Here is a 15,082-nt window from a genome sequence, read left to right as displayed (position 1 = left end):
AATACAGCCTGCACTGCAGCCACGTACAGTCTTTTTAGTTTTAAGTGACTCAAATGCAGGTATTTAATGAAATCATCATGCCGAGAGAAAAAGATTTACTCAGATTGAACAGGAAATACAAAAAAGAAGTTGCCTTCTCTCACCCTTGGAGCCACTCCTTTGTAATGTGTACTTGTAATATTCAGTATCCTCTAACTTTAAAAATGAGTTTTACTTGTGCTACAAAGCAAGCAGTTTACCCTCAATTTATGAAACTAGAACCGATCACAACTACAAAAAAGAAACACTGTACTTTGACATTAATGTTACCTAAAACTTTGTCACGCAAAGCGTTCACTCGAGCCATTTTTAGGCAATATCCTTATAAAACAGGTTTTTCTAGTTTTGCTTACCTCTCGGGTTATCACCAACGATATTGGTTTTGCCATTCCAGTACCAGAGCAGCAATGTTGCATCACGCGATCCTGAGAGAATGTAACAATTTCCTCCGATATAGGACTCGGAACGGGCAAGACAGGTTACGACATCCCAGTGTCCAAATATTACTTGTATCAGTTTACCTGAAACACGTAAAATTGACTGTTTTAAAACTGCGCTTTTATTCTTCTCTAAGGCAAATTAAATACATTATAAAGTATTTTAGAAATATATTCTTTTTTAAAAAAAAGGTTCCAAAAAGAAATACAGGGGAGAGTAGTAATTTTTTTCCTTGATTTGGTGGAAACTTATTTAAAAGTGCAGTAGTCCACACAGTCCATACAAAAAATATCTACAGTCCATACATATTATACTTTATTCAAAGGCCAATCATGCCAGGAGGTTTTTTTAATTCTATACGTTTACATTCGCTTTACAGACAGGAAACATGATGGGATTCTCTTTTAAGGCAAGTTTAAGGTAAGCTTATTGATGAAGGTAGACAGTAAAAATGGAAATCTGATGATGATGTGAGAAACAGAATCAGAAGAAGACACAGAACATTTAGAACCCAGAAGAAATTGGTAGTGTGAGAGCATATATGTGCATATAGCACATGCAGCTTTTGAACATCTCCTTGAACAGAGGAAACGAGATTTAGATGAAAAATTACTCTTGTGCCCAGGTTTTTCCATCACCATTTAAACACTTGCCAATTATTTCAACCAGCATCTTTCCCTTTTAAGAGTTCCGGTAATGTTCAAAAAGCCACAGAAGACAGACCTGGAAAAAACCCTCTTACCAACTGCATATAGGCCAAACGCTTGTACCGCTGATAGAGACAGAAATGTTAAATAGAAAGGAAAGACTTGCCAGTAAAAAATGTGCCTTTCAAGAGTCTGTGTAAACATGAATATGACTATTACCTTTTAACCTTAACTAAAGAGGACAATATTTTCAGAAAAATGTAAATGTGGATGCTCATGCAGAGCAGATTTGCACGTGGGAGAGGAAACACCTGTAAGGTCACCCACAGCAGACCTCTGCCAGACCGCCCTGCCAGAGGCCGGCTCCTACGCAGCAAACATGTCATGAGTCCTGCCAGCTTCTGGATCTGCCAGCAGCTTGCGTGACCCTAGGAAATGAGAATGTAAGGACTAAAATCCATCTCATCGGATTTGCTGAAGCCTAGCAACCGCAGATCCTGTAGAGACAGGACCAAAGATACGCACACACACAATTCTCAGGCGCCTACCATTCAGGTAACATGGGCCAGGCCAAATTCTGCATCCAACGACACAAGTGTGATGTGTGATGCTATTAATGTGTGACCTCAGATTCCTCAGCCCAAACGACCATGCATCCATTTGTGCTTTGGGCTGAATAAAGAATGAGGAAGAATAGAAGGGGAAAAGAGGGATAGTTTTGGAAGGATTACCAACACAGGCCAAAAAAAGAAACAGGAAATGCAGACTGCTGTCCCTGAAATAAAATGTTCTGAAAAGTGTTTAAAACTAGTAACTAATAACATGACAAGCAGCAACACAAATCTGTGTTGGGACTCAAATTAAGTACATCTTAATGAAATATTTTTGTTCATGAATTAAAAACGATTCGTCAATCATATAATATGGCTAGTAGGACACATTTCATAGCCCTCTTTCTGTACACTACAACGGCATCGTATTCATATCCACTAAATAACACTAGTGGTAACAAAAGACTTAAGGGAGTGGTTATGGGGAAAGAATAAAAATAATGTGAACAGCCTGATTTATAACAGAAAATCAAAAAGGTAATTGCATTAAAGTGGGGAAAACCAGAAAAAAAAAATCACAAACCAAAAACAAAAACCAAAAAGCCAAGAGAAAGGTATGAATATCTACGGGAAAAAATAGAATAACATGATGCAATTTAAAGGAAACCTGTACATCAGATTTAAGATATAACACTGAAAAACTTATTAGGCAGGTAGAGTCCTCCAAGAGAAACTGTGAAATGAAGTACTATCACACGAGCCTTTTCTGACTGGAAGGGGCAAACCCCTAGCAGGTACGTTTACTGTGCAGATTTACCTTGTACGGGAAGGGAGAGTAACTGAGGGACTAAGTCTTTCACTCGCCTCTGTGAGTCTGCAATAGCATTCCACAGTGGTCCCTTACGCACACCAGGGCTCTGATTTCTGCCACAGGGCCACCTAACTGGCTCAGACGCTGACCAGTCAACAGATTTAGTCAGAAAAAGTTCACAGCTAGGAGCAGTGAAACGCTCACAGACTACGTAACCTCATTTTAGCGCACACAAAAACATCTTACCGAGTGTACGCTTTTCCCTGAAAACTCAAATTGTCAATTACATGGTTTATATTTGAGAATAATTTAATTATGCGATATATTTTTCAGTTGTACAGTAGGGATTCAACTACCTGAGGTGATTTATACTTCTAGAACAGAAGTTTATGCTATAAACATTACTGCATTATAGAGATCTCTCTTTCAGCTATATTCTATGTTTATAGGATCTGTTCTAGAAAACAAATATTTTTCAAGGCTATTTGTTTGACAGTTGCTCGTGTAGTTGCACTGCCTTGTTAGTTTGACTTTGTAACTGTGCAGCTAAGGTTCAGCCAATTCCATCAAAACAAGAAACGAGCTTTTGCTCTTTCGTATTAATAAAAAAAAATTAAATCGTTAATCTTATAAGAATTCCTCAACTTTTTTGTTTATTTCCTTCCTTTACTGTGAGTTGTCCTCTCTATGCAGTAATACCAAACCTTTACCATATGCACTCAGATATCCCTTTGTGACAGAACAAATTCTCTAGTTAATGTTTTATTTGACAGCTGTGCTGCGAATAATTAAAAGAAAAATAAGACTCAAGTCTGCACTACTGAATCTAAAATGCTGTCTAGAAATCATTCCCACTGCTGGAGGAAGGTTTTATTGTGTTTCTGCTATACGAGCTGTGCTGAGAACCCGTGATTTATGTGAAAAGTACTTCCTGTTAAAAAAAACCCCAAACAAACAACAAACCAACCAACCCAAAATCTAATAGGAAAAAGGTTCCCTTTTTGTGTGAGTGCTAAAATATAATTGAATTCAACACTTGTGATCACTTGCCATTATGCATTACTGATCACATCATCTTTTTCCCTTGCTGTTCTCTCAATCTCAGACTAAGTAGTTCATGACTATGTTCCCATTTTAATTCAAAGCAACAAAAACTACGTCTGAATTCACTTGATTTAAGCTAGAGCTAGAGCTGCTATATTGACAAACAGGAGACACACAAAAGACACAAATCTTCTGCAACTTTTTTGACACCTGGATTTTGGTTTATACCCTAATTAGCTACGGTAGTAACGAGATGCCTGATGTATCTGACTTACACACAGAGGACATAACTTAATGAGGTATTTGTAGTTCAGATTGATACAGGATAAAGCTACCAAAATCATACAAGTTTCTTCCATAGACGTAAAGTAAAATAGATCCATTGGCATAAAAGAATTAGTTCTCTATTCATAGAAATCGAGAATACAGACTGAATATTTATTACTGGTAGCTAACTTTTCTAAAGATCTCCTTTAAATTCACAGCTTTATGTAAATTTATTTTCATCAAAGAGAAAATTAAACTATGAAGGGTCTAACAAGATGTCTGTATAATGAATTGTAGGCAGTCAATATGTAGTAAATTGAACGTCTCCTTTATACTTAAGGCTTTAATATTGCAAAAATGACAGATATGCTAAAATATGCCCTGAGATCTAGTCTTAACAGATTTTCATTAAAGACCATCCTGTTTTGTTAAACATTTTGGTTTGCCAAGTGTGAAAAACACTATTAACTAATATATTTAAGAAATGATGACAAACATGTAGGATATTCCCTAGGGATTAATAACCTACTGGAAAGCTTGATGGCACACACACATTAACCACACCGGGTCATTAATCCCAAAGAAGTACTTTGCAGTGAGGTCGCTATTCCTATCATAAGATAATGAAAGGGAAAAAATCATACCTTTTTTTTTTCTGGGGCTCCATGGCTTTTGAATTCCTCTAGCTCTTACACTGAAGGATTCTTTTCTATTTAGCATGACACATGCATGACTTCAACGGTTTGGATACATGCCAGCTGACAGACTAATTTAACTGCTGCCCGTTCTATCGATCAGTTTATGTTATATGAAAGAATTCAGTGGCTCCGAATCAATTTTTCTATTATAGCATAGTTTTCAAAGGCTTTCATAAGTATTCTTTCACCAGATTTTAAGACTTCACTTCTTATTCTGTGGTGTTTGCCTATATTTACTCAAACAAAATATTCTCTGGTGCTGAAAAAAAACCAGAGTTCAATTCTAGTACGCACTTCAAGACCAATTAATTCTCGGGGTACGCAAAGCTTCAAAAAAACTCATTTACTTGTGGAAACTGCAGTGTAAGAACAGGCATGCCTGTCATATAGATTTGAAGTGTGATACTATGGCTAAACAAGGGCTCCTTCTCTTACATTTGCCATCATTCCGCAAAAATGATGGCATACAATACACAGCAGCAGTAGGTAAGAAAGGATTTGACAAATATTATTAATAGGAGAATAAATACATACTCAGCTTTCTCCCTCCACCCTCCCCCATTCTTTCTTTAGCTGAAACAGTAGGTGGACGACGAACAGGAAAAACCTTTTAGGCTATTCCCGTATTTTAAAAATACATTACCTGAGTCGGTAGAATAAACTCGGAAACTCTTGTCCCAGAAGCCACAGACCAAGATGTAGCGATTATCAGAGGTGATGACAAAACACTGGGAATGTACCTGAATGCTTTGGTCTAAAAGGTCAGTGATTTGCCTTCTGTGCATACCTGTATTGCTGGCTGAACAGAAAGACACACAAATGAACAAATTTTAGCGTCCACATTCACAGAACAGAAGCACATTTTAGAAACTGACATTGACACCAAAACTATTCCTCACTGCTGTTACTTGTTTTTTTGTGGCAGGGACATTTTCTTTCTACTTTTACTATAAAATTCTCATTACACTTCTGGGAACATTGCTAATCCCTTGTAGTATATATTCTAAAATAGAAGAAATACCTTCTTTAAGTCAAATGTAACTGACAAATATAAATGAAAGATTGCAAAAAGGAATGATACGTAAAAATGTAATAAGCTTCCTTTCCCCCTTCTTCTAGTATAGGAAATTAAAAATAAAGAAACAAATGAAGGGAATGTAATTATAAAACAGCAAATATACAGATACGCTATATAGTGACTCAAATGCAGCAGACAACAGAATTATGATTTCAAAATCATACACAAGTTGTATTTCACTGCAAGCATTGTAATTTTAAAAAAGAATAACTGCAGTAAACATCACTACCATTTCACACTTTTTTGAGCATTGCACAAAAATTAACCAGCTTATCTCCACAATCTCCTTTTGAGTTGAGAGAAAGTATCTACCCTACTTTGGCCCCCTGCTGTTTTATTTCCCCAGATAATCTTGCATTGTGCACCCATAGAATGGACGGGAATCAATTAACGAACTAATTTTTCATATTGGATTTTGTCCTTATTAATTGATGTGTATGCATATATATATATATGGATCCCTATAAATATATGTCATGAAAATCCTACGCTGTGGGAAGAACTTTTAACGTGCTTTGTTCCCGAAGGAACCTGACTCCCACCCCAGGCAAGTAAGTTCTCCTGCTCCTGGGTTTGTCTGCCGACTGCGCGGAGCACCGCTGCTGCCATTCCAGGTGGTCCGCCGGGCCTGTCTCTGTCCTGGTCTTGTGCTCTTCTTTTCTCTTTGTTCTTTACCTTCTTTCCATTCTCACAGGCTAGCTAAGCCCTAAACCTTGGGCTTACTCCATTTACTTTATATCAAATCCTTAATTCATTTATGCTTTCACTATGTTCAAAATGTTGACGCTGTCCTGTCTATATGGGTAGCAAATAATTTAGCAAGGTATTGCCACTTGTTCTGCGGGTAACACGTAACGGGGCCTTGACCGCTGTTGGGACCAATTCAAGAGTAACAGCAACGCATTGTAAATGGACAGTGAAGCATTCTGTATGACAACATAGTGGCAAATAAATCCCCCAAAAAACATGCAGATTGACACATTCAGGGTGGATAAGACCTTCAAAAGGCTTCACCTCAAAAAGAGGTCTAGGATCTATGTCGCATCAGACATTGCTGGTTTACATCTTCCTGTGCAACTGGAAAATGAGGACAGCAGGAATCCCTCCTTATGACTAAGACAGCAACAAGATTCCTGCTATAACCATAAAAGTCTAATTTTGTGGTCCTCCTAGGTGCCATTTCTAGGTAAATGTGTCTAGCCACAATTAAAAACCTTTAATATTATCTACATAATTACTTGCTTGTACCCAATGATGCTACTTAACAGTGACAAAGAAACCCTTAAGCCTTTTAAACTATGTCCAATGTAATCACAAGGCTGACTTGAGATCTACAGTATGAAGAGAATATTAAACCATTTTTCAGAACTGTGAACACTGATTTTAAAAGTGTTTATACCAAACAAAAGTCAAAGTATTTTGTAAATTAAAGGCAAGCCTGCTAATAGTATTATAATTTTAAAATTATGAAAAATGCAAATGAAAATTAAAATTTTATTTCCTTCCTAATGTTCTTCACAATATGTAGAAAAACCATCAGACAGGAACAATGTGATTTTGGTTTTTTTGCTGTGATATTTATTTGTATTTTTAAGATCCACTTGATAGCAGGTTTTCAAGCAGAATACACATTTCCTGCTCCAAACATTTTTTGGATAAAATCTGTTTCGGGAAGGAAAGGAGAGTTACAGCACACGTCCTCCTTCTTATAAATTATCAGTATTGCATTATTCAGATGAGAATTGATTTTAAAAACTTTGGAAAAACATGTTCATTTTATCAGCTCTATAAAATGGTTTAATATGCCCACACTGTTCCTGATTTAATTATCATCGAGCTTACCCAACAAAATGGCTACACAGCAACAGTCTGCATCTACAGACCAATACGCTGCAAGTCCTACTGTGATATGCATATTAGTTTTGAAATTAATTCTCACGGGCCGACAGACCTGTCATTCTAACCTATCCAGGCAAGCTCATTTTTGGTCCTGTGAACTGTCCTACAACTAGTTTGTATTTTAGGGTTAGGTTGCTTGAGTTTTTCTTTTTTGTTCACATTTAAGGTTCCCTTTGCCGTGCCACAGGCTCCTGAACTACAGTCCAAGCACGCGCTCCCCAAAGTTGTGTCTGTAATGAAAGAATTCACCAAACTCCAACCATGCTAATAGAAAAATCAGCTCTATATAAACTAATAAACCTCTATAATAAAAAGTCATGGATTGAATCTATGACACTGAGTCATTAAATGAGAGAGACATTTCTCCACCCCTTTTTAATAAAAGAAAAACATACACAAATTTAACTAGCGATGCTGATCAAAAGATGCAATACCCTTGAAAAATGAATACTAATACCTCAATCCTAAAATGAAGTGGGCAATATATTTCAACTTTGAAACCGCTTTGCAATTACACATTAATCCCCTCAGCCTGAACAGCAGGTCTATGAAGAAAGGATTGATCTCCTTTAATGATGAAACCCTGGCACCATGGTTTTATTTTTCACAACACGGTGCAGTTAAGAACCCCACTGTTATTATGAAAATTTCCTCAGCAAAGGAGCTCCATCACATTACCAGTGCACCAATTCATCACAACGTGCCTCGCTCCTGCTCATCAACAAGTCTGAGTGATGAAAAGATCCAATATTATCCTGACAGTACTTCATGCACATTCTCAATCACACATTATTACAGCATCCATATTAATTTTCACTGACACGCGTCCTAGGCCTGTTCAAATTAGGCAAACCAACGAGGGGGAGTTGATGAAATACCAGCATAGCCACAGCTCATTGCATTCCAATTTGCATGCAAATGGTTTATCAGGAAAATTCCATTCCCAGCAACCAGCAAGTGAAAAACAACCGTAATCTACACTTCAGGGCCACCATACAGAGCTTAATGAATCGCAAAGAGAGAAGGAAGTGACAGACCTATGAGAGGATCGATTTCCACTGGCAGCTGGTAAGGCTGGTCTTGTACAGCACCTTGATGAGCTGGAATTCAGGAAAGAAGATTTTAAAACTCTGCATTTTTTTAATCCGTGAAGCCACATACATTTTATAAATCAAAGCTGTGTCCTTTTTTTTTTAACTGTTCAAGACTCTTCTGCATTAAATGAATTAAAAAAAAAAAAATCCAGGTGCTTTCGTGGGCTGCTTATTAAACATTTATTTTAGATTAGTGCTATTCTGAATGTATGCCATCAGCAGCAGCTCCGGTCTTGAGCCATAAGCTCTAGCAGATGCTTTACTGGCAACCTCTCCTGTCGCAACAAAACAAAATTAAGTGGTAAAGAGCACTGAAAACAAAATGTGACAACCATCTGCTGACTGTAGCAAATACTATTTTCCTCTTTACTTTTTAAAGCACTGCTTTGAACAAGTGAAGCACAAAGGACATTTTTTAAAAAAAAGTCAGTTCACGATGCAGACAGGGAAATCTCGTAGTTATCCAGTATTTAAGGATTCATCCATCACCAAAACCCATTTATTTGCAAGTTTGCATAGAAGTTAATATATAATTCTGCAGACCTACATTTCATCTGGGCACCTGGCATACTGGTGAAATGTTTACCTCCTGAATTTTCCTTCAGCATTAAGAAAAAAGCCTTTTTCTCCCACAGCCTCACTAAAAACAAACAAGCAGACAAGGAAACTTTCCCCCAAAAAAGCCCGCAAGACATTCTTGGAAGCAGAACAAAAAATAATGGCTGAATACTAACGCCTATGATTTTTCTACCTGCTGTCCATAGCTTTATAAAAATTACTATCAATAGAAGGGCTTCGTAAGTAGCTGGGAAGTCAAAGTTCTGCTGCAAGGAAACATTAACACGGAACAAAACACGAAATCCACATGACAAAATGGAGGCACCCTGGTAGGTACCAGTGCCGTTAGCTGTCAGCAAAGCCACCCAACTCAGATACAAAAGCAGGAATGAGATTTTTAATTACACACCAGTGACAACTGGTCACTTGGCAACTTAACTGTTTTATCATGATGCCTCATTAGTAAAGACAATGCTAAGCTCACAGCAGGAGACATGGAGCGGTAACGATACCTGCCCGCTAATCCTAGTGGATCCCATTTTGGTATAAAATTTGAAGGCAACAATAGTAAAGGCTAGTCTCAGGAGTCCATCCGCAGGTATCTGAAGAGTGGCACTCCATTAAAAGCCTGCAGCTGATCAGTGTGCGCTCAAAGAGGTGGGGTGAGGTGGGGTTTTGTTGTTTTTTTGGTTGGTTGGTTGGCTTTTGTTTGTCTTGAACCATAGGTTTTCTAGAGCTCTTTGTGAAGGCAAGACAACTGTAAAATGCCTCTAAATTAAAAAAAAAAAAAGTGAGTCAAAAGCACAGCTTACTGTTCTCCCTTTCTGAGGTGAGGGAAAACAACATCTGAAAGTTTTGTTCAACTCAAAACAGTTGATTACTACTCTCAACAATTGGTTGCGTGCTCACAAATCATCACCCTACGAGGAAACCAAAATCCACTCCTACCATTTAAGAACCTCTTCTTTTCCCATGACTGTTGTATGTCCGCAAAGGCTATTTTTTAAAAGCCTTGAATATTATATGCCCAAGGTCACACATCCAAGGTATGAGAGGATATTGCCATCCTCCTTTCAAACAGACGTCAAGAGCCCTGTAAATAGTTCTTGCTCACAACTTGTTATCTAGACAAGCCTCCCTTGCCCCCTTCCTTCCCACCTTTCTTTTAATCATTTCTTGGGTGGGTGAAATAATACATAGATGTTTCTATGTGTACAATGTTGAGAGGTAATTTGTAAGAATTAGGAAAAAGTGTGGGAGTCATCTGGCCTTTTTCAAAATGTAATCAAGGACCACAGGTCCAGGTTTCTTAGTAGGAATTTCAGCGATGTGTTACTGTGGTGCAACTATCTTCTATTTAAGTTATTTGAGCGGAAGCCCCTTCTCCCCTTTCTTGGAAAGCCTTTGACCAGATTTCCTGCATAGCACTGAAATAAACTACCTTTCACGGCTTAGGCTTGAGACGGTCATAATCAGGGAACAGAGGATGAGCGCCTTTAAGATTAGAGAACATTAGAACAGAAAACAGAACGACTATATTCTCAAGTCCAACACATTTTTTTAAAGGAAAATTAGTTTGTTTGGTTGCTATGCAAATGGGTATGTTGTTTTCCTTTCATATTGACAAATACCTAAGAACCTAATAACTTTGGGATGTTTAAGTTACAGAAGATACAGACTTCCCATATATTTTGTCTTCTAATTCTCGTTGAGTGGCTTTAACATCAGAATATTGTGTTCATAATCAGCTAGAAAAAAAAAACAAACAGTAGAAAAGGCTTCAGGCAATTTCTACGTGCTTTAAAACTTGTCTTACACATGGTACGGTTCAAGCTTCCATCTGACTGAAAAACAAATTCAAGAGGAAGAGTGTAACTTTACTACGATCAAATAGGGATATACTGGTTTTGTCTTCTTGCATAGTGCCTGGAAAGCAATACGCTGTTGCTACAAACCTTCCGTGTGCCACACACCTTACTACACAATAGTTGAGATTACTTTTTTAAGGAGGAACTAAGTCCACATGCGAAGAGCATGCTGTGTCAATGAACTGGATTTGTTCTTCACACGTCAAATTGCTGCTCTTCTGCAGCAAATTTTCAAAATTTTCAAAAGCAGGCAACAGAAGTACTGCTTGACGGCAGTGGTTTCTTTGGCTACTTACTTTAATTTACTTACCAGGAAGATTATGCCACTTGTTTACAGCAAATAGCCTATTTGCAGTAACTGTGATCACAGCAGGAGTGGCCAGACCAGGCTGGGTGTTGGCTGCTACATGAGTGACAGGGGAGTTGGATGGGAACTTGAGAACCATGATAACGTCCTGTTGAGCTTGGTCTGTGAACATCAACGGACTCTGCAGGAGGAGATACTGTTGAGTGCACACAACAAGAACCCAAATACACAGGAAAAGAAAACATGGGGAGGAAAAAAGAAGACAGGACAAGAGAAGGAAGATTGGATTAAAACACGCAAGATCCAACAGCAGCTGCAGTGAAAAGCAAATGCAGTAATAGGGGACAGGCTTGCGGAAACAACCATTTTAGGTAGAAAAACCTTCATGTACACTATTAACTTGAGCGCCTTGTTGAACATAGGGTGTCTGTATACAAACTTTGCTACAGATCACAGCAGACTAAACTAAAAGTTTCCAATCACCTATCTCTGCCAAAAGAATTCTCCTGCATATCTGCATATCTGCCAAACTAGGAGGGAACAAAAAAAAAAAAAAGAAAAAAAAAAAGTGAGCAAAAGAAATTCCTGCTCCCAGAGATTGTCTCAAGTTGCATTAAATTGGCAGACTGCAATTCTTTACAAGCCAGATGAGAACATGAAAGCACATTAAAATAAACAGATACACACATACACTAGATATATGTTCTGTATATATTTCTGGTGTACAAAAATAAGATTTATGAATGCAAAGTAGAAGACTTCACTGCAAATGTGTTTCAAAGGACAAACGTAATTAAATGCAGTTGTAAAGAATATAAAGTGGACGTGATTACAGACACTATCCTGCATTGTTTCTAGAAATACTAAAGGGAGGGCATGAATCCAGGCTCTCATTTTCAACACAATATTTTTAGGTTTTGGTTTATTAATTTAATAAGTTGAAAAGTTTAATAACTTTTTAACTAAGCTCTCTGACAATACTGCAAATGTAGAAACAAAATACTGAGGACCTTAGATCCACATAGCAGACATACGGAGTAAAAGCAGAACTTGATGGGTCTGTGACTGTGTGGTTTACCTCAGTAAGAGAACTCCATTGAGATGTAGAAACACGGCCATCCCAGTCACCAGTAGCCATATTGCTCTAGTATTTGTAATTTTCTAATAACTGAATTAGAACACTAATGAAGTGTTCTTGGCTATTTTCCACTTGCAATATTTCATTACATATATGTGTATGTAAGCGCATACATTTAATGTATATTTATACAGAACTAATAAAAAAATTAAATACATTTGCATTTTTATTATCACTCCTTTTTAAAAAGTTATTAAGAGTACTTAGAAAAACATATTGCTCTATGAATTCCTATTTACAGTCTTCGCATAAAGGTGTAAATAAAAGCAACTAATAAGCTACCCAGACACCCTTCTGAGCAAGTGGCTAAAAGCCAATCAATATTATGAGTTAATCCTCCCTGGATGCTCATTCAATTAAAGGTGTCAGTAATGCCTCATCTGATGTGGCCTCAATTAAATCCAGCTATCTGATGGTTGAAAACACAAGGGGATACAGCAACAGCAGCAAAACCAGACAAATAGGCAGCCTTCGTGTGACTGCTAATTACTACACCTGGTGTATATTATGGCTTGTGCACTTAACACAGCACGTGGTAGCTTTCGATTCGGCTGTATTCATGCATACATGCACACACACACACACGAAAACAGAGAACTCAGTAAATAGTACAACTAGAAATAATTCAAAATTGTGACAGGAAAAACATCCTTATTGTATTTCAGCTCCAGGAATATTACTTTTAAAAACACTTAATATAGTGCTATTATAAAATCATGTATTAATAACCATAAAACTGCTCAAAGCCAGTGACGAACTAAAGGTTTTTTTTCTGTGCGTACCTCAGCTCCAAAAAAGCCCAGGAGTTAGAAACAGTTAGCTTCGTAGAATTTAACTTCTTCCGTTACACACTAAATCTTTAGTAATTCACCGTCACAAAAAATATTATGATAAAACCACACAAACTGCTTCCAGGCATCAAATTTATTTATATAACAATGGGTCTGACAAACATGTCAACAATCAGCTTCTCGAGTTCCTCCTCTTCCTGAAACAAATCCCTCTAAATTAGGGCAAGTGCCTAATGCATGGCACCACGACAGACGGACACACGTATGGAGTGTAGCTGTACGATGAGGGCACTTGGGCTCCCCAACATCCCTGTTAAGAGGGCTCTTCTGAGAGACAGAGCCCCGAGGGTTGCACACACAAGTCACTGCAGTGGTCTGCAGCCCTGGGATCCTACGTGGGAGGTCCCACAATCAGCTCTGTCCATCCAGTACGTGGGATCCCAGGGCAGGAGCATACCTACAGCACAGCTACCCACGTGTAGTATGTACTGGCTGCAGAACGGGTGGTGGGGATGGGGGGACGCTCAGCTGAGCAAGTCTCTCATACAACACACGGCATATTTGAGAAAGGCTAGTGGCTCAATTTGACAAGAAAGTGTGCATTTCTTAGACTCCTACGTCACAAGGTTTCTAAGCTACTGTGGAAACATTTCAGACCTTTGTGTAATCTTTCTAAAACCTTTTGCACTTCAGATACATTTTTACTCTAATAACACTAGTCTGCTTGGGTAGGGCATACATCCTACAGAACATGCAAGAAGAAAACGCCTCTTTTATATTTCAGTGTAAAATGTTCATCTTAACAATAAGGGAATGTAACCTTCTGAAAAACTTGTGAATTAGCAGACCATTTGCTCCACTTGTCAGAGTATCACTTAACATACTTAGTTCTGGATCTATGACAACACAAATGATATTTTAGACCCAAGGACTGCACACAACATGATATGGAAAGTAATCAGTAATAAAATAATAGTTTGTATAATAAAATTATATTAGACACAGTAGAGGTAAAAGGGAAAGCATGTTAATGCTCGCTGCCTGGATTTTATCACCCTAGCTTTACTGCAAAACACATTTAGTCACATTCTTTGCTATGTAAGTTTCAGCTCATGAATTCCTAGTAATCCTGGGTTTAGGGGAAAACCTATGCCTAGGGGAAAAGACAAGGAAGTTCCACCTCCTAAATCCATGCTTCTTGGGGAATCTGCCAAAGATTAACTAAATTGTCTCCACGATGACGGGCTCTCACCTGTACAGGTATGGTATTAACAAAATCAACTGATGAAGTGTTCTTAGATTACACTGACAAAAAAAGGTCTGTACTAGAAATCAATACAATTGATTTCAGCAATAAATAAAATAATAGTTAAGCACCGCATACACTCCCAGTCCTACAAAATCGTAACTCATCTGCTGTTTTGAATAACACTATTGCACGACCACATAAAAGCAAAGCGAAGTGGCCAGTTCTGTAACCTTAAGATAGCAAAGGAAGGGAACAAAATGGCAGGTCACAAAGAGTTAACGTGGTACTTACCACCTGCATGGCAGAACTTCTTGGAGGATGTGGTTCTATGAGCAGTTGGGAAGGGGTCTGTCCAAAACTTCGTATTTGAGCTTCAACAGCCTGGAAAAGGCACAGGCAGGTTTGCATGTTAAGAGGTGCTAATTACAGGCAATAGAACCATAACTGTCACCTGAAAATGTCATTCCACACTTCTGGCTTGTTTCATGTTGAAAATCAACCCCGTGTGTTCACTGTGGGGCTAAGTGCTTGGCACTGGTACTAAGAATGAGGTAATCATTTTAGTACTGTGGATGCTATTTCCATGAGAAACTCTGCAAAACCTC

At 38.0% G+C, this 15,082-nt stretch overlaps 1 protein-coding gene across 5 annotated transcripts in view; it reads right to left on the bottom strand.

Annotated features, from left to right (window-relative positions):
- Positions 1–15,082, bottom strand: part of LRBA (LPS responsive beige-like anchor protein) — a 414,612-nt gene that overhangs the window by 28,006 nt on the left and 371,524 nt on the right. For 4 of the 5 annotated variants that reach the window (XM_063335812.1, XM_063335808.1, XM_063335810.1 and 1 more), the window contains 5 exons: positions 14,769–14,858; positions 11,303–11,495; positions 8,510–8,572; positions 5,139–5,294; positions 393–560 (listed from right to left, as the gene is read on the bottom strand). In XM_063335812.1, coding sequence (XP_063191882.1) covers positions 393–560; positions 5,139–5,294; positions 8,510–8,572; positions 11,303–11,495; positions 14,769–14,858 — 670 coding nt within the window. The remainder of the gene's footprint in view (positions 1–392; positions 561–5,138; positions 5,295–8,509; positions 8,573–11,302; positions 11,496–14,768; positions 14,859–15,082) is intronic. The other variant, XM_063335811.1, reaches the window with a different exon arrangement.

The sequence above is a fragment of the Chroicocephalus ridibundus genome, chromosome 5 (assembly GCF_963924245.1).
Source record: "Chroicocephalus ridibundus chromosome 5, bChrRid1.1, whole genome shotgun sequence".
Lineage (NCBI taxonomy): Eukaryota > Metazoa > Chordata > Aves > Charadriiformes > Laridae > Chroicocephalus > Chroicocephalus ridibundus.
Note: the sequence above shows the minus strand (reverse complement) of the source record. Positions and strands in the feature narration are given on the sequence as shown.